Source organism: Protopterus annectens, chromosome 2.part0, assembly GCF_019279795.1.
Source record: "Protopterus annectens isolate FY-2018-M chromosome 2.part0, PAN1.0, whole genome shotgun sequence".
Taxonomy (NCBI): Eukaryota; Metazoa; Chordata; order Ceratodontiformes; family Protopteridae; genus Protopterus; species Protopterus annectens.
Genome location: NC_056728.1, coordinates 918,286,652 through 918,306,827, shown reverse-complemented (window position 1 = coordinate 918,306,827; position 20,176 = coordinate 918,286,652). Strand labels below are relative to the sequence as shown.

Genomic DNA, 20,176 nt, shown 5'->3' with positions numbered 1-20,176 from the left:
AAGCTTGCTCCCAGGAATATAATTTGTTGACAGGGTACCAGGTGTGATGTCTTTTCTTTTATGGTGTACCCCAGACAATTTAGCACCTTCTGTACAAAAGCCAGATGATTCAAAAGTATGTCCTGGTTTTCTGCCTGAATTAGACAATCATCCAGTTATTGGTATATTTAAATATTTCTTTGCCTGCAAAATGCAATGACTGAAGCTAGGCACTTTGTGAATACCCTGGGTGCAGTAGATAAGCCAAAGGGCAGTACAGAGAACTTATAGTGCATATAGCCTGTTTTAAAGCGTAGGTATCTTCTGCAAGATTCCCAGATTGGGATGTGCAGGTATGCTTCCTTTAAATTTAGTGTTGCCAACCAGGCATCTTTGCTTAGCATAGGAAGCAACTGGTGAAGAGTCAGCATCTTCAATTTTGGAATCACCAAAAAGGTGTTTAGAGTAGGCAGGTCCAGGAGAGGATGCCATGAATTGTCTTTTCTGGGTACCAGGAAAAATCTCGAGTAGAAACCTTGTCCCATTTCCTCTTCTGGTACCAATTGAATAGCCTCTATGCTTAAGAGAGAGAGAGTACTTGCTTTTGGGCCTCTTCCCACTGCTTTGGAGATAGATCCGGCCAACCGCTTGGAGTTGGTGACGTGTGGTAGTGAAATATGTATTCTTGGGACCACTATATTAAAAACCCATTTGTCCTGGGTAATGAGTCCCCAGTTCTTTGCATGAAGTGCAATCTTTCCCCCCAAAGGGGCAGTCAGTTGAGAAGTGCTTGGAAGTTTTAAAAAGAAGTCATTGAGACAGTTTACCTTGGGGGGGGGTTATTATTCCCAAATTTGGAAGTGGAGGCCCCCCACTGCTTAGTCCTGTGTGTCCCCTGGGACTGAAGCCTGGGTGCTCTGCTGGATCTGGGTTTGGACTGAAAAGGTCTGGAAGAGGCAGTAAAGGACCAGTTCTTAGAAGGCCAATGCCTACTAAATCTTGGAGGTTGTACTTGTAAAAAGTCTTTAACAGTTTGCATAGATTTAGCTTTTTCCTCCATCTTTTTAAGAACTTATTTTGCCTTGTTGTCATACAGGTGGCCGTGATTTAAGGGAGCACCCAGTAATTTCCCTTTAACATGATCTGGCAAAGATTGCTCCTTAAGCCAAGCATGCCTTCTAAGTACAGATCTAGTTACCGCCACCCTGCAAGACGCCTCTAGTGAATCAAAACCACATTGCAATGAATGTTTACCAACTTGTTCAGCAGAATGCATAAAATCCTGTAAATCCTTATTTTCAGCACAATCAGGAGTCAACATAATTTTCTGTTTAAGCAATCCAATAATATGCAGCTGATACTTTAATATATGAAACTGGTAATTCAAGGCCCTAATGGCCAAAGTTGCAGAAGTGTATACCTTCTTACCCCATCTATCCAACACCTTGGAGTCCCTATCAGAGGGCATAGGATTTTTTGGCAGTAGTAGCTTTAATGCCCTTGGGTCCCTGTGAAATGTTTTCAGGATCCACAGTAGGATTTTTGAAAAGGAACTTGTGAGAGTCAGGAACCCTGTAATATCTATCAGGTTTTCTGGAAGCAGGAGGAAAAGAGTCAGGGGCCATGCTAGATTCCGCAATGGCATCCCCAACAATGTCCAGTACAGGAGGTATAGCTAAAAGCCTGTGCTGGGGCAGGAGCAAGAAATCCCTAAGCCTCTTTTTAGAATCAGAGAAATCCTGATTTTCACAACGAAAAAGCTCCCTGAGAGTATGCAAGGTTTCACCAAAAGAGAAATCCTCTGGGGGGGGGGGGGAGCAGAAGGAATAGAGTCCTCAGCATCAGAATCCTCACAGGTAGATAAGGGTAAATCCTGGTCATCAGAGGAAACAGAAATTTCAGAATCCTGGTCAGAAGTATCATAAGCAAACTCAGTCCTAGGTCTCTTAGAGGGGGAAGGTTGGCTTCCCCTGATTAAAGTAATGAGGTTTTCAGTCATTCTTATCATTTGTTTTTTAGGCATAGAGGCCTGACCATGTGGTCTGGGCATCAGTTTTCTAGGCATGGTTTGAGTTTTAGGCCTTTTAGAAGAAGAAGATGGCGCTGGTTTAATATGCAAGTCAGTAGGCCTGAATACACCCTCCAAAGCCAGTGCCTGCACAGTGGCTCCGGACCCATCCAAGGTAGAGATATCCTCAGGTTCCACAGTTGAAGCATCCAGTGGCATACCAGACTCTGAATGGGTCTCAGTAGAGGCCTGCGAATCTGAAGTAGTGGGTATCAGGGGCTGTGAAAGCACCTCACTGAGTACCGGCGAACTGGGCAATCTTTGCGTTTCTTCAGAATGTCGGTATTCGGATGGCTTACCGAAGACATATCAGGATAATTGAACTGTGCACCAAAAAATTTAGAACCGCAAATACACCGATGATGGATAGTTCGTGGTTTAAATAAAGCACAAAACCGACAGAGAGGTACGTCGTGGTCAGGGCCTAGGCAAGGAATACAGTAGAAATGAAAATCTTTATGAGGTATTTGCTTTCCACAAGAAATGCAATTATTTACTTTTACTGACATCGGTTTAGAGCAAGAAAAAGTTTCCCCAATGGGGTTCTTAGCTTTTAGTTGAAGACTTCAGTTCTGAAACTCGAAAACGGAAATTTCAGGAGTCAGCGACCAGCACTTGCAAACTGCTTCTGCTTCGGGCACTGCATGGCAAGAAAGACTGATGTAATGATGTCAGCTACATGTTTTATATCCCTGATGACCTGACGTCATGGAAGCAACCGATGCAGGACCCAAGACTTTGTTAAACAGCCCGACTGAGGGCTTCTTGCAAGCAGATAACCCAAATGTAATGACTGGAGCAGCGAAACATAAAGAACATCATGCTGGAGGGATAGATTCCTGTCCCAGACTTCCCATGCTCTGGAACAGGCTACCCATCCATGTCAAGCAGAGCTCCTCATTTGCCCTCTTTAAGAAAAATCTTGGCAATTGGATGTGAAATAGGAAATTCACCCCGGGCATCACTTCTGTGGCTCTGCTCAACAGGGGAACAAGAAAATAATTATGTTGGGTGAGGAAAGCCAGGGAACTTTTTTGGCTAGGCTTATATAGTCCCCAGGGCTGATAGCCTAGTACTAACCTGTGAACCTATGAACCTATGAACCTATGAGAGTTGTAAGGTTTATTTGCAGCAAAAATGGCAATTTTATTGTAAGTGAGTTCGAGCCTGGTCTTTACAGAAGATTGCAAGTTGGTTAGGATGGTTGAGGCATACAGAAGGCTAGGAAGAAGGTATGCATAGGCAAGAGAAACTTTAGAGCCACTTGTGAGGTATTTTTTATTTCTATAAAGCAGTCCTGGTTTTTGATGTTTCTTTTTAATACAGTTTAATATGTGAAGATCAAATTTAAGTTGTCATCAATGATTGCATCTAATAGTTAAGTGTATGTGTCGATGTTTATGACAGTGGTGAGATAGTAAATGATTTATGATGAGAAAGGGACTTTGGGAGAAATAGGAAAAGTTTGTTATTTTTTAGGATTAAGTATGAGTTGGTTGTTAGTAAGTCAATTTTTCACAGAGAGAAAGTTTTGTGTGAGTGAGTGGAGGTCAGACAGATTGCCAGAGGTGGAGATAGTAGAGCCATCAGCATATTGTATGAGCTTGGATTAAGTGCAGAAAGTGTGAAAACAGTTAGTGAAAATGTTGAATAGTAGTGGTCCAAGAATAGATCATTGTGATACTCCAGTACTGACAGGGAGAAAGGGGGAGTAAAAGGAGACCCATTTGACAAACTGCTGCCTGACTGTGAGGTAGCTACAGAACCATGAGAGGGAAGGATTAGAGATACTGAGGTCTGACAGTTTGGTAAGGACTTAGGGTGGGAGACAATGAGAGATCAAGGAATAAACAGCAGACTAGTTTTTCATTGTCTCTGGCCTTTGTGACAGTTTGCGTGAAAGAAATTAGGGTGGCTGTAGTGCTATGGTTATGGTGGAAACAGTTTGGTGGGTGAGAGTGGGTTTTTCTGCAGTAGATAGTCCAGTAGCTGCTTATGAATGCATTTCTCTATTTACTTAAAGAGGGTGTATGTGTGTGTTTGCATGTAAATCAAATCTCAAAGTGTGCATGTGTGTCAGCTACTTGGACAGGGACACGAAACACTGGTTGGACAGATAGAGTGCTGGGAGGACTTGGCTTGGAACCCTAGCTAAGAACTCAACTCTATAGCTGTTCCAGTGGGGAGTCTTATGGGGATCTGGAGAAAAAGGGAGAAACCAGCCTCATACTGACTGTGATCTCTGTGTGCTTTTAAGGGAATTTGTACTTTACTGTGTGTGTATTTGTTGGGCCAGAGCAGGGCCATCACATATTAATTGGTGGCAATGGTGGAATAGCCTCATCACGTATTAACTGTGGGATAGTGGTGAGATAGCCACATCACATATTAATTGGCGTGTAGTCGTGCGGATATTGAATTCCTGTAGCCTGTGTACAGTGGTCATTGAAGGTGTTTGTACTCTCAGTCAACCACACAGTGAACATTCAGAGTTCATATCACAATTGTTTTATTTTTTAGTTGGCTTAGTTAGTCAGGGAGAGCAGGGAAGCATGTCAGCAGAGGAGTATGGCAAGCTGACAAAGAGCCATTTGGCTGAGATGTGCCAGGCTAAAGGCTTGCTGCATGCCAACCTGAATAAAGCAGACATGATTGCAGTTTTAGTCACAGCTGCATCACAGAATAGCAACCAGGAGGGCAATCAGACTGACTGTGGAGATGTACAACTCTCAGAAAATGGACAGCTCAACTTTCTACAGAGGACATAAAAATCCATCTAGAGTTAAAGAGGCTTGAGTTGGAGGGCAAGCATTTGAAATAGAAGCAGCAGCAAAACTGTGACATCTGGAGGCTGAGGAAAGTGAGAAACTGTGACGTCTGCAGGCTGAGGAGAATGAGAAGCAGAGGCAACATGAAAAGGAGATGCTGACTCTTTGCCAGAGTCATGAAGGTAATGGGGAAAGGAGTAACCAAACTCCAGAGGCAACCAAAGTCAGTAAATTTCTTCCACAATTTACAGAGGGGGATAATTTTGATAGTTTCATTCATATGTTTGAGAGGGTTTGTAAACAGTATAGTGTTGACCAAGGGCTCTGGGTAGAGTCCCTGACCCCTTACTCCATGGTAAAGCTGCAACTGTTCCTTCCAAACTGTCTGATACTGACTTTAAATCATAATATTGTAAAGAACTGTTTGCTAGAATGTTTTAAGTTAACACCTGAAGCTTATAGGAAATTTTTTTGTGACCATAGGTGCAAGGCAGATGAAAGTGTGTATGAATATGTTGCTGAACTAAACACTTATTTTCATAGGAGGTTGATTGGATGTCATGTCACCACTTTTGTAGGGCTGACAGACCTTTTGGTGAGGGAACAAGCCCTTAGAATTTTGTTAGAGGACATGAGAATCTGATTAGCTATTAGACAATGCAATACTGTAGATAAGTTGGGGAAGAAGGGAGACCTATACCTAGCAAGCAGGGCATTACTACACATGAAAAGGACACCCACTGCTGCTCATGGGTCTAAAAATCCAGGGTGGACAGCCCAGACCAACAGAGTCCGCCAGTAGCAGGGGAAGCCACTAGTCTAGGTACACATCCACGATCAAGGGTTAAATGTTTTAAATGTAACCTGTGGGGCCATGTAGCATACATAGGTCTACAGAGGCAAGATGGGGAACAAAAGGTGGTAGAGCCAGTAAATGGGAATGACAAAATGCTAGCAGTAAGTTGTCTTGAGACAACAAAGGTAACAAACTACCACAGGAGGTTATATCCTATCTTAGTGAATGGGAAAGAGGCCATGGCTTAGAGAGACACAGCCTCTGACCTAACCATTGTGAAGCCTGCAATGGTTACAGAGGACAACTACTTGCTTGGGTAGTCTACTCCCGTCAGAGCTTTAGGGGGGACCTCATTTGAAATACCATTCGCTAGGGTTCACCTTGACTGGGAGGGTGGAAAAGGAAGCCAGCAAGTAGGTGTGTTTTAGGATATCCTTGCAGATGGCCTGATAGAGAATGATTTTGATAATGCAGTACCATGTGTTCATGTAGTTACACGCATTCAGGCTTGGAGACTAGCATGTGGATCTGGTAGACTGGGGGAGACCCAGACAGACCTCACATTTGCAGCCAGCATGGGTGAGGTGGTTACTTCAGGGAGGGAGCTACCCTGTAGCAGTGAGATGGAAGGTGAGCTACAGCTGCTTGTGAGTACTGATGTTCTCTTGGACAGAGTGACTGCAAGGCTAGAGGTGAGTAATAGAACCCAGGCTGACAGTGAGGCACGGCTGTCAGAAAATGCCAGACTTCCTGTGGAAGGGAAGCTGTGAAGGGTTACTAAGAGACAGCTGAGAAAGGCTCAGTTCGCACACCCTACATTACAAGGCCTGAGGGAGGTAGCTAGTGAGGCACCTGATTCTCAAGGGAAGGGGGAATCTGTGTACTGAGACAAAGTGTTACTATATAGAGAGTGGACCCCTGAGTGAGGGCTAGAGGGTGAGAAAATACAGCAATTGGTAGTGCCCAGATCCTACAGTCTGGGACTTTTATTCATAGCTCATGATATACCCTTAGTAGGGCATATGGGCATAAAACATATAAAGAGACATATTATGCAGAACTTCTATTGGCCTGGGATTTCCAGAGATGTAACAGGGTACTGCAGAACCTGTGAGCAGCGCCAAAAGGTAGACAAGGTAGGAGACAAGATGAACGCTGCTTTGATGTCTTTACCTGTGATTGAGGAGCCATTTCAGAGGGTAGCTATGGATATTGTGGGGCCTCTGAGTACCCCAAGCTCCACAGGGAAAAAGTATATCCTAGTGGCAGTAGATTATGCCACCAGTACCCTGAGGCAGTGGCTCTGTCCTCCATTGAGGCAGAAAAGGTGGCAAATGCTTTGTTAGAGATTTTCAGCAGGGTAGGTTTCCCAAATGAAAGACTGACTGACAGAGGTGCCAATTTCATGTCAGACCTGCTGGTTTGTCTGTGGAAGTACTGTTGGGTGAAGCACATAAAGACCAACCCCCTACTACCCCCAGAGTAATGGCCTTGTTGAGAGGGTAAACTCTAAACTCAAGTCCATGCTACAGGCATTTGCAAACCATTTTAAGAGGGAGTGGGACAGATATTTGCCCCATCTGTTTGCTTACAGAGAGATGCCCCAGGAATCCACAGGTTTTTCACCCTTTGAGTTGTTGCATGGGCATAGGGTGAGAGGACCTCTAGATTTGATTTGAGATGAATGGGAAGGTGAGTGTGAATCCCACAAGGAGTCTGTTGTGGCATGTGTCATAAACGTCAGGACAAGGCACAGGGAACTCATAGGCTTGGTCCAGGAAAACCTGGCAGAAACCCAACAGCAGAACAACGTATAATATGACAGGAATGCTCGAGCTAGAGAGTATGCTGGAGGACAGCAGGAAATGGTTCTCATTCCTGTCAGACACAACAAGGTACAGGCAGCTTGGGAGGGACCCTACAAGGTGGTAAGGAAGGTCAGTGATGTTAACTACATGGTAGAACTGCTTGGCAGGAGGCATGGGCACAAATTGTACTATGTCAACATGATGAAACCATACCATAACAGGGAGGCCCCTGTGCTGAGTATTTGCAGTGGATGACAGGAGGAGTCTGAGGGGGATCTGTTGACTGATCTCCTCAGTGAGGCTTGGAATGACACCTCAGTGGATGAGGTAGCAATGTCCAAGCAGCTATCCCCTACCCAGGTTCAAGAAATCCAAGCAGTGTTACAGGAGTTTGGGAGCATGTTCACTGGGAAACCAGGGTGAATCTACCTGGTGCAGCACCATGTGGATACAAAACCACAAAGGCCTATTAAGTAGGCCCCTTATAGGGTGCCTGAGAGAGTCAAACCCTGAGGGAGGAGTTACATGAAATCTTGGAACTAGGGATAATTCAGGAGTCTAGCAGTGCCTGGGTCACCCCAGTGGTGCTGGTACCAAAGATGGATGGCAGCACCAGGTTCTGTGTGGACTACAGGAAAGTAAATAGTCACACAGATTCAGACGCTTACCCCATGCTTAGGATAGATGAAGCCCTAGAGCAGCTAGGTGGGGCTAAGTATCTTACCACTATTCATAGTTCATAGTTCATAGATTAGTACTAGGCTAACTGCCTTTGTGGGTCATTTTAAGCCTAGCCAATTACTGCATGTGAGAATCAAACCCTGCACCTTGTGTCTGTAAGACAAACTCCTTAACCATAAATTGATCTTACCAAGGGTTACTGGTAGGTGCCCTTGATTCCCAGTGCTAGAGAGAGGTCAGCATTTGTGTCGCCTTTTGGCTTGTATGAGTTCATGAAGATGCCATTTGGGATGAAAAATGCCCCAGTGACTTTCCAGAGGCTGGCAGATAATATCCTAGCAGGAGCAGGGGATTGTTCCCTTGCTTATCTAAATGATATCACCATCTACAGCCATTCCATGCAAGAGCACCTTCAGCATGTCAGGGAGGTGCTGGACAGACTACAGAGGGCAGGGTTGACCATTAAGTCCAGTAAGTGTGAGGTGAGTATGGCAGAGACCTCCTACCTGGGAGATAGAGTGGGGAGTGGGAGGATCAGGCCAGAACCTGCCAAAGTGGAAGCCATTCAGGCATGGCCTGCCCCTGTTACCAAAAAGCAGGTGAGGACATTCTTAGGGACTGCAGAAAGTTTGTCCCCAATTATAGTATCATAGCTGCTCTTCTCACAGGCCTGAGAAGAACAAAGAGGCCAGATAAGGTAGTGTGGACCCCAGCATGTGATCAGGCATTCCAGAAGCTTAAAGGAGCTATGGGAGTACCCCCTGTGTTATCCAGTCCAGATTACAGCAAAGAAGCTCTGCAGGTGTTGATGCTTCAAACCATTGGGTGGGGGCTGTACTTAGCCAGGTTTCCTCAGAGGGAGAGGAGCACCCAGTGGTATACCTCAGTCGTAGGCTCCAACCCAGAGAGGAATGCTATGCATCTGTAGAAAAGGAATGCCTAGCCATAGTGTGGGCACTGCAGAAACTTCAACCTTATCTGTATGGAAGGAAATTCACTTTAGTTACAGGCCACAATCTCCTAACATGGTTACATTGAGCCAGCCAGCAAAATTCCAGGTTACTATGGTGCAGCCTAGGGTTGCAAGCATATGATATGACAGTGCAGCACTGTAGTGGGGTTAGCAATGCCAATGCAGATGGGCTGTCAAGACAGGGAATGGGGTAAAGTATTCCAAGATCGGCTCAACCCTCTCAAGCAATGTTTCGCAAGGGTCACTTGAAAAACTAGCTTGAGTTTTCAGGGGGTGGAGAAATGTGATATAGGGAAATATTGTCTTCGAAGCTATCTGGAATTTTGTAAATAATTCTATGTCATTTGTGAATATTGATATGATTTATACAGAACTGTATATTATGTACTGAGCTAAGATGTATCCGCAGTGTACCCTGCTGGAACATAGAAGATTACCCTGCAAAACTTAAGAATAGTTGAGGTTAAGTTACTTTATAGCTGGGCCATACACAAAATATGTTATGTCCCAGTAGCAGATACAATTTCTAGAGCTAGAAGTTTTTGTATTGTCTTGAAAAATAAATAATTACTGGGTTTGAGATGTGGAGGTGTTTTATTGCTTTATGACTTCCTAGCAGCTGCAAAGATCTGAGAGATATGCATTTCTCACATAGATATGTTAAATTCTGTTAATTTCTGTTTAGCCTGGGAACTGAAGTCAGGTGGCAAAGAGTGATGTCATCCAAGCTGGCCCAGCAGTAATGTTTGATATTAATTTTGGAACTCTCTCAGCGAGAGACTGTGCATTTTGTATTTTGTGTTGTACTAGCAAGAACATCCATTCATCATCACCATCATCATCTGGCCTTGCCTTGCTATAAGTAAGATTTAGGGCATAGTATCTCTTTTAGATGTAATCAGGGATATAGTAAAGATTAGTTTAGGTGTTTTCTGTATTTATTTGAGACTGTCCTGCAATGTTGTTTTAAAATATTTCCTGTGATTTTGAACTCTGAAGTTACTGTGTTGATGTACTGAGTATTGTTTTGGCTTTTTATTATTTATTATTAAATATATTTAAACATATGTTTGTGGCTAATATTTGTGAGACATATTTAAGCTCTTAGAGTACTTTCATATGTGTATTTGGTGACACTCTACAGGCCACTCCTAAATATCTTTGCTCTTGGTCAGACTACCATTTGGATTATTAGTAACATCACACAGTAAGACTGGACACCCTTTGGTAAGGGTCATAAAATAGCTGATAAGGGATTCTGGTGGCAGTGATAATTACCTTATAGTCTGAGCAAAAGGGGGCATAGCTAGTAGACCTGTGCCAGCCTTTCCCAGGTATGCATTTGTGTATAAATCACATCTCAAAGTGTGCATGTGTGTGTGTGTGTGTGTGTGTGTGTGTGTGTGTGTGTGTGTGTGTGTGTGTGTGTGTGTCAGCTACTTGGGCAGGGACATGAAGCACTAGCTGGACCGAAAGAGTTTTGGGAGGACTTGGCTTGGAACCCTGGCTAAGGGCTCTACTCTATAGCTGTGTCAGTGCGGAGTCTTACTGGGGATCTGGAGAAAGAGGGAGAAACCATCCCCAGACTGACTGTGATCTCTGTGTGGTCTTAAGGGAAATTGCACTTTACTGTGTGTGTACTTGTCATCCTCCCAGTGTGTACATAACCTAGCTGTTGCTAGTGGTGAGGATTGAGGCTCCTTGATCACTGAGCCAATGCAGGGGCATCGCAGTTACTTTTATCATTAGGAACAAATGCTCTGCTGACTGTTGAATGAGACTGAAATGTAAGAAAACACTAAAACTGGGCTTTGTCTTTATCTTTCAGAATACAAACTGACAGCTGATTTATGTTCTGTGTCGTCAAATAACTCACATTTTTGTATGTGCTTGAGCAAGGAGTAAGCAATAAATAAATTTATAAAAATATATTTTGCCACTGCTTAGTACAAAACCTGCTAAGATTGACCCTGCTGCATGGGACAATTTGCTAGAGAAAATTAGGGATATTACAGTTCTGAACAAAAGTATAGCAAGCTATTAAATGAACACCTAAAAGAGGCAAACAGTTATGACTGCTTTGACTAACATAGCTAAACTAAGTTATTTAATCCAGCTTTGACAATATTACTCATAACTTTGATACAGATTGAGATGACATAGTTTGCTCTACCAACATTATTATCAGTTGAGTTATGTAAATAATATATTTTAGTATTTTATCTAACTGTATATATCCAATCATATGTTGCATTAGTGAAACTCAATGTATTTCATTAATGTCAATGGTACAGCCTGTAATTGTTCTTGTTATGTTTTGCTGCAAGGCTCAAGTTGTGTCTGAAAAGGGTCCTTGGATAAGTATACTTAACTCTGTTAACAACTGGTAAAAAAGAAATACAAAAATCTTGATGTAGCAAAAATCAACATTTTTTATTCACTATGCACAGCCGTTTACATTAAAAACACTGCACCTTCAAAACAAACTTGTAACCATTATTAATGTCTACTCCTCAGTCATTTTCTCTTTAGAGCAATGTTGGCTCTCTACAGAGGACAGAATTGCATTAGAATTTTATAAAACATAAATATAAATCAGTAAAAGTATGATTTTAACAAATCTAACTATACTGAACTTTTTCCAAAACATAAGAACAAAACAGATAAAAATGATACTGGCTATGCACCTCAGACTTTAGTGCAAAAAGTATGCTTATATGTATGTATGTGTATATACATACATGTACTTATGTATTTACTTACGTACCGGGATAGAACACTGATTAAACAATTACAAATTACAGGCTCAGTCCCAGATTACATAATAATGCAACTAAATGCACAGTATATAAATGGCAGTGTTTTACATATATGAGACAGAGATCTCCCAGATGCTGGATACCTATACAAACTGTCATAGGTTAAAAACATTTACAATTTGGAATGATGGCTGCCTCTGAATCTGTCTGCTGAGGAAATTGGTATCATTTGTCAAATTAAACTGTTACACCAACTAGCATTTAAGATTACAGTGTGCATGGTTTCTTTTATCACCACTCTTTTAAATACATATAATGGCATACACTCACAGCATAGCTTACAATCATCAGGTTAGCAGTCCGACTCTAAACTCATGAAACTGAGCATTTGCACAATATTAACTTCATTTTGCTTCCACAGCATAATGGCACTCTATTTACACATCAGAATGCAGTGTCTCAGTATAATTCAAACTAAGACGGTAGTCAGTATATTTGTGAAAGCATTTTTTTTTGCCCACACAGTTCAGTAACTGTAGATAAATGTTAAACAGCAAAATATAATTTAGAAAAAACAGACATTAAATATATTTTAGAGTATGTAAAATAGTTTCTGTTAAATAACATGACAATTGCATATATCCATTTTCTAGTACTATATTAAGGAAATATGGGGAGCTGATATAATCAGTCCTGCAAAACCTTTAACAGTAGTTAGGGTCAAAGAGGTGCTTGAAAATGCACATTAATAGCTCATCCAGAGCATGTGAGGGAGGAGGGTCATACTTTGGTTAATAATTGCTGCTAGGTCTATACAGATTTTCTACAATGGTACATTTCCAGTAAAAAGACCAAGTATCCAAGCACTAGATTTATGACACAGCACCACTACTTTGCATACTGCTCAGTGACTAAGAGTGTAACAGCGAAGAAGCAGTAGACAGTGCTCTGTAAATAAATGATTGTCACAATTAATTTCACAAACTCAGCTTCTAAAGCTCAGAATTGGTTTACTACCAGAGTAATGCTGCTACCACTAGTAATCTGAGATAGGGTCCCTTGCCTGCAGGTTTATAAATTGGTATTCACACACCAGGTTTAAGGATCACCTCGGAAATTCCTGTCTTTATTTGGCAGATGTAGTTTCAAGGTACAGACTGCTAAGTAGCTTAAACTCTGGATGAATGCTTGAATCTTAGGGAAATGTGTAATATCTCATAAAAATTATATCTGCTTTCATACAATAGAAGTAGGAAGTCCAGCATATTTCTTTTCTTTCTGTTCACGTCTGTTCTTTTTGTACCTGTGAGAATTTAAAAACAAATGACAATTAACAAAAATAGTAGAAGGAAATTCAATAGCAACCTTCTATACAGGAATAATTAAAATGTTTATGATCTACACAGTTTATACTATTGTACAGATACATGATATTATAGTTTTATTACCAATTGTAATACCAACTTCACATTTATGATAGCACTTGTGAAAATATATTTTACTACACAGACATACTGTCTTGTGAAATACAGCTCTGTTGCATTGTATAATGTTGACAGCCCATGAGTTTCATATATTATTAAACTACCTTGTTGGTACATTCTGTTATTTGTACAGCCAACCTTTACTATCACAATGCTAATGAAGTGCTGAACAAGAATTTCCTCAAGGTTCTGCTTCCCTGCCCAAATGGCACAGTGTAGTGATCATTCTTAAGGAGTACAACTTCCCACCCCTTTTTATACAGAATGCTGCTGTCCAAGATAATTCTCTGTACTTCCCATGTGTATACAGAATGCTTATTCTCTGGGAACACCTTTCCACCTCCTATTTGTTAATTAATTTACTGGTATTACTTTTGCATTTTTAAATGCAAACCATTTTATAGATAAAAATGAAAGCATTGCTAGAATGGCAGACCAAGAAATCATAAACACTGTAAAAATAATAAACTAAATAGTTAAAATAAATTATTAAATGTAAAAAAAAAACCTCCTGAGCACTTGAGTATTTTAAAAAGGTCTTCCTAAAAGATGGCTCAATGGAAAGAAGTCTCAGCATCTCATGCCTGACTCACATAAGACAGAGGTTTCCAGAGAACTGCAGCAAGATAAGCAGTGTACTGTCTAGCAAATACTTAGAGGCCGATCACTCTAACAGCCAACAGCCCCTCACCTCAGTAAGTGAAGGATCTTGACAGGGAACTAACCACCAGCATCTCTTTTAGATCATCAGTACCCATGTCATTTATGATCTTGATGATAAGAACAAAATGATTGAGATGAGCCAACAAACACACTTGCTGTAGAATATTGCACCCACTACAACTGCATAAGGTCTTTATGAATAAGCTGATGACAAAGGTTAAAGGTAAGAAACAAACCAAATAAATGAAAAAAAAACTGTCAGGAAGGGTCCCAAGGATAACCAAACACAAAAATGTTGAATGAAAGCAAACTTTAATGCTGAATAAATCCAATAAATCCAATAAAATTGATGTATAAATCCAGTAAAATCAATGTATGTGAGCACTTTCATTAAAACAATGTTGTCTGAATGAAAGCACTCACATACATCAATTTTACTGGATTTATACATCAATTTTATTGGATTTATTCAGCATTAAAGTTTGCTTTCATTCAACATTTTTTTGTTTGGTGTTCCTTGGGACCCTTCCTGCCAGTTTTTTCATTTATTTGATGACAAATGTTATTACAGCCTCAGTGAGATGACATTAGTGCATGTATCACCATCACAAGGTGTGATGGTTATGGATGTGCATCTGGGAACAGCCGACACTGCTCCCGAAGTCTGAAAATTATCATTAATCACTCACAGACCTTGAACACACAATATGTTCCTGTCTATTCTCTTCATAAGGAAAAAGTGATGGAGGAAGAAAAAGAAGATGCCACTGAAGAACAGGGACATGTATCAGCATCACTTCATTGTTTGCCAGCTTCACATTTAACTGGTTTTCTTGCTATCCACATCAACATGTGTGTGACACCCCTGCACTGGCCCAGTAATCAAGGAGCCTCAATCCTCACCACTTGCAGCAGTGAGGGATATACACAATGGGACGATGACAACTATACACACGGTAAAATACAAATTCCCTTAAGAGCACACAGAGATAACAGTTAGTCTGGGGTTGATTTCTTCCTTTTTCTCCAGATCCCCAGTACGACTCCCCACTGGTACAGCCAGGGTTCCAAGGCAAGTCTTCCCAACACTCTCTCTGTCCAACCAGTGCTTTGTCTCCCTGACCAAGTAGCTCACACACACACACACACACACACACACACACACACACACACACACACACACACACACACACACACACAAACACACACTTTGAGATTTGATTTATACACAAACACACACCTGGAAAAGGATGGCACATATTTATTAGTTATGCCCCCTTCTGCCCAGCCCATAAGGTAGTTATCATTGCTACCAGAACCCCTTTTGAGCTACTTTAAAGCCCTTCCCAAAGGGTGATCAATCCTATTGTTTGATGTCACTATTATCCAAATAGTAAGTGTGACCAAGACTTGCAAGGCTATTTAAGAGTGACCTGTACATTGTCACCAAATACATATGCAAGTACTCTAAGAGCTTAAATATATCTAAACAAACCAGCCACAATTAAAAGGTTTAAATATATTTAATAATAAATAATAAAAGAACAAGGCAATACTCCAACAACCCAACATAGTGACTACAGAGTTCAGAATCACAGGAAATATTTTAAAACAACATTGCAGAACAGTCTCAAATAAATGCAGAAAACATCTAAACTAATCTTTACTATAATCCTATCTACATCTAAGAGAAATCACTTTTCCCTAGTTACTTACTATTGACAAGACAGAAGTGCTGAAAATGGATGTTTCCAGGTCCAAAGATAAATGCAAACTGCACAGATTCACTCTCTGAGATAGCTCTTAAATTAATAATACACATTACTGCTGGGTCACCTGCCTTCAGTTCCCAGGCTAACAGAAACCAGCATCTCTGTGTCAAAAATGCTTATCTCTCAGACGTGAAGCTGCTAGGAAATAGCAGAGCAATAAAAACAATTTACATTTGAAACCTAGTAATTATTTTTGTTTCAAGACAATATAAAACCCCCTAGCTCTAGACATTGTGTCTGCTTGCTGCACTGAAACTTTTTTATAGCACATCGTAAAACACTTTTATTTTCTTGAAGTTTTACAAGTTAATTCTGTATGTTCCAACTTCTACCATTAATATAGTTTATATACATTTATGTTCTTTTCCAGTAGGGTAGACTGTGGTTACATTCTTGAAGCTCAGTGCATAACATACAGTTTAGCACACACTTCTGTACCAGTAGTTTAATATCCACATAACATATAGTTCTCTTACATTTGTAAGACAAGCCTGTGGATTATATTAATATTCACAAATGACATATGACTATTTACAAAATTGCAGACAGCTGGGATGGCAATGTCACATTTCTATATAAATCATATTAATATTTTCAAGTGACATATAATTATTTACAAAATTACAGCTAGCTGGGCTGGCAGCATTTTGGTTTGTCACGCTGTGATCCAGATAGAATATATGCAAAAAACAACAAGACTAAGGTAAACTCGTTGATATGTTGCAACAGAAGCCACAGGTAGTCTCAGGTTCTCAATCAGATCACTTTGTTCAATAGTGTTAAAAACACTGAAGATCAAAAAGGACCAAGATGGAGAGAAACCATCACTCTTGTACCACCAAAAAGTCAGTTTTGACTCTATCAAAGCTGTCTCAGTTCTGAGTCTAGACCTAAAAACAAACTTAGACCAAAGACATCAAGAGAAGTTACATAGAAATATATCTGCACATGTATTTTTTTCTCGATAGTATTATATAAACAAAAGGTTAGAGATACAGCTTCAATTTTCTAGCATATTCAAATCAAAGATGGCTTCTTGATAGTGGATACTATAAAGACCTATTTTAATAAAGATGGAAGAACAGCAATCTCAATGAACATTGGACAGTTTAAAGAATAACTTAACCTGCTGAAAAGAAGCACAAGCCTCACTGTACCAAAATCCAACTTCTGTATAAAAAATGCAGCCTACCAAATTCTAGGACATTTGCATTAGACACAGTGCAGCAGCATACCATGGAGATATTTCATGAAAGAGGCGTGTTTGATCTTAGAAACCTTTACAAAAAATATGCAACATTCTCATGCTGAGAGAACAAAACATTTCTTTTTAAAGTAGGGCAGCCAATCTGTAATGATTTCAAATAATATTTCAAGATGTTGATGTAGCAATTATCATATTGAACAGAAAAAATGCCTTCTTATATGACATTTCTATTTGGATTGCAAAACATGGGCACCAAAGTAAGTTTATCTTTGAGCCAGCATGTTCTCCAAGTATGTTTTCATCATGGTCCTTTTTTCTACAAAGCATGGCACTCAGAATTAAGCCAAGGTTCATTAGAAGCAAGAGACAAGGTAAGTACAGTAGGAGGGCAAAAACATACAAAGTGCATGGCACACACATTACCAACCCTGACCAACAATTCATGATCAACGGCACTGACCTCCTTTTATGGGGAGAATGTTGGATAAGTAGGTGCAGCCACTTCCACTTCCTGTTTGTTTATTTAATGCTTATTGCCCAGATGTTCCCCTACACCTCCTGCTACTTTATGTAACATACATTATGCAGACATACACCCTTGCATTTCTTGTTGGTTTATGTAATGGCCATTGTTCAGATATATCTTTTCTCACCTCTTGCTAGCTTACATAATGTTCATTTTTCAGGTGTACCCCTTCCCATTTCCAGTTGGTTTATGTAATGCTCATTGCCCAGATGTACCTTTTCCCACATCTTGTTAACTTGTGTAATGTTTATTATTTAGGTGTACTCCTTCCTACTTCTTGTTGATTTATGTAATGCTTACTATTCAGGTGTAGACCTCATACCACCTGCTTATGTAAAGCTTTTTGTATAAATGTATCCTGTCCTACTGCCTTTTAGTTCACATAGTATTCACTACCCAGATGCAGTCCATTCACAATGCAAAGCTTAATGTCCAACAGTACCATGTTCCAATATCCCTTAGTAATAACAATGATGCTCATTGTTCAGGAAAAAATACCTCACACTTCCTCCTGTCATGTAATCCCACTGACACTATGCCTAATCACTCATGTTAAACATACTCACACACATCATACATGCAGTATATAACATTCCATCAGTGTGCCAAATTACACAACTGATTTGCATGCTGTTTATTTTAATGATATGAAAGTATGGTATAAGCTGACATAATTTGCAATGTACAGCTCAAGAAGCAACTGTGGATGTGGTTGGTAAGCTTCCTGCACTTCCTACCCAAATATGAAGAATTTCTGAGCTATTCACAGCAAAAAAGAGGTCAGTGGGTTACTGAAGGTGAAACATGGGTTGTGTGTCATAAAACGATGGTATGCAGTTAGGCAGCACTGTGCAGACCTGTTTAAGGACTCACTCAAAATATGACAATGGCATAGTGGGATTTTCATCTGGATTCTGGTATGTTATGCTCAGTTAGAGAAATCAGCATAATTCCCTCAGCCAATCAATACTGTGAAGCAGTACAGGTAGAGGAACTTTTGTGAACTGGAGAGTACTAAAGCATTTTAAAATTAGTGCATCAGATTTGGGTCAAGTTGCAGTGTCAGCTTTATAAATCCCACACATGCTGTTTTATGTTCCCAACAAAGGTTCAGCAGAACCCTTCTATGACCAGCCTACCTAAAGGAAGGAGGAGCACCAATTTAAAAGTTGTAGGAAAGATGACTCAAGCCACAGGCTGAAAGATTGTACTTTAACTTTTACAAGTCAAAACATGTTTTGCTACAAACTGAAAACCAAACAGCACTTTCTTTCACTTTCTCATAAGAAATATAACAATGTGGACATTTTGAGATAACAGAAATAAACATTTTCACTGCTGCAGCCTTCCAAGTTCAATCAGTCTTTCATGGAACTCAGAAAGGCTTACAGTAGACTCCCTCTTATCTGGTCTCACTGGGACTGGAACTTAGGCTGGATAAATGAATGGCTGGTTAATCAGAAAAAGCATACAAAATAGCATTTATAGGTTATAAATCAGCTAGAATAACAGGATTTGTGTTCTATTGCATTTTTCTAATGAATATGAAGTCTAAAACTCAAAAGTCTGTCATTATTTAGCCCAGAGGAGGCAGAAGTGTTTTTCTTCTCTGTTGTCTTTTGCTAGGGCTATGGCAGAAATTTGATGGTCGGTTAAACAGAGGCGGGATAAGAGGGTGTCTACTGCATTTTGCTGTAGAAGCCACTACCTTGAAACATACCTCTCAGCTGTCCCTGATTTTGACTGAAATTATAGCTCTGTCCCTTTTAATCCCAGAGTGGTGAATTTTGAAGAAAAGTTGACGAATTACGCTTAATGACAATAACTAAGAGTAACAGACTTATTTTACTTTAGAAAATGTACATTCACTCATGTTCTGTTATTTTGTTAGTGTCTCAAGTTAATAATACTAATATATGAAAAGTGTCCCTGATTGTCCCTGATTATTGGATTTGTCCCTGATTCTGTTGGTATTTGTCCCTAATTGGTTGAGAGCTATGCTGAAGTATTCAGCAGGGTGGTATACCAGACTGATTCAGCAATCATTCTCTTGATATGGCTGTATTCTGGCAGTGGCAGTAGTGATTCAGAGAATTGTTAATTTGCTAACGATGGACTGTTCATCGGTACAGCTTTATCATTTAGCTGAAGTAAAGATTATCACTGTTGCATTAACTGGCAGATCCATATTAGGAAATCAGCATTTGTGAAGATATGTGTGATCCAGCATTTTACTTCTGTAGTTATAGCATTCATCTCTCAGTTGTCTAAGCAAGCAATAATGCCAGACAGGGTGTGTGTTCATGTGTAATTAACACCCACCCAGGGGTCTACACACCTGGAAGGGCATTAATTAAACATTAGCATAACACCCTGGAGAGCATTATTGTGCTTAGAGAAGGGGCTCGCTGTAAAATTGTTGTTGTTTTACAAACACACACACACACACACACATATATTTTATATATATATATATATATATATATATATATATATATATATATATATATATATATATATATATATATATATATATATATATATTTTTTTTTTACTAATATATATTTTTTAGTATATTTTTCATGTAAAATAGTTCCTCCACCTAATGTTTCAAACTTGCTGTAGTATATGTTAAGGTGTCGGAGAAAGCATTTTACCACCAAAATGTAACATTTAAAAAAATAACCAGGTA

General features: G+C 40.1%; 1 protein-coding gene across 1 annotated transcript in view; it reads right to left on the bottom strand.

Annotated features, from left to right (window-relative positions):
- Window positions 1-11,487: 11,487 nt before the first annotated feature.
- LOC122793294 (proepiregulin-like) overlaps window positions 11,488-20,176 on the bottom strand; it is a 125,090-nt gene continuing 116,401 nt past the window's right edge. Inside the window, exon 5 of the mRNA XM_044061165.1 lies at window positions 11,488-13,135. Coding sequence (XP_043917100.1) covers window positions 13,069-13,135 — 67 coding nt within the window. The 3' untranslated portion in view covers window positions 11,488-13,068. The remainder of the gene's footprint in view (window positions 13,136-20,176) is intronic.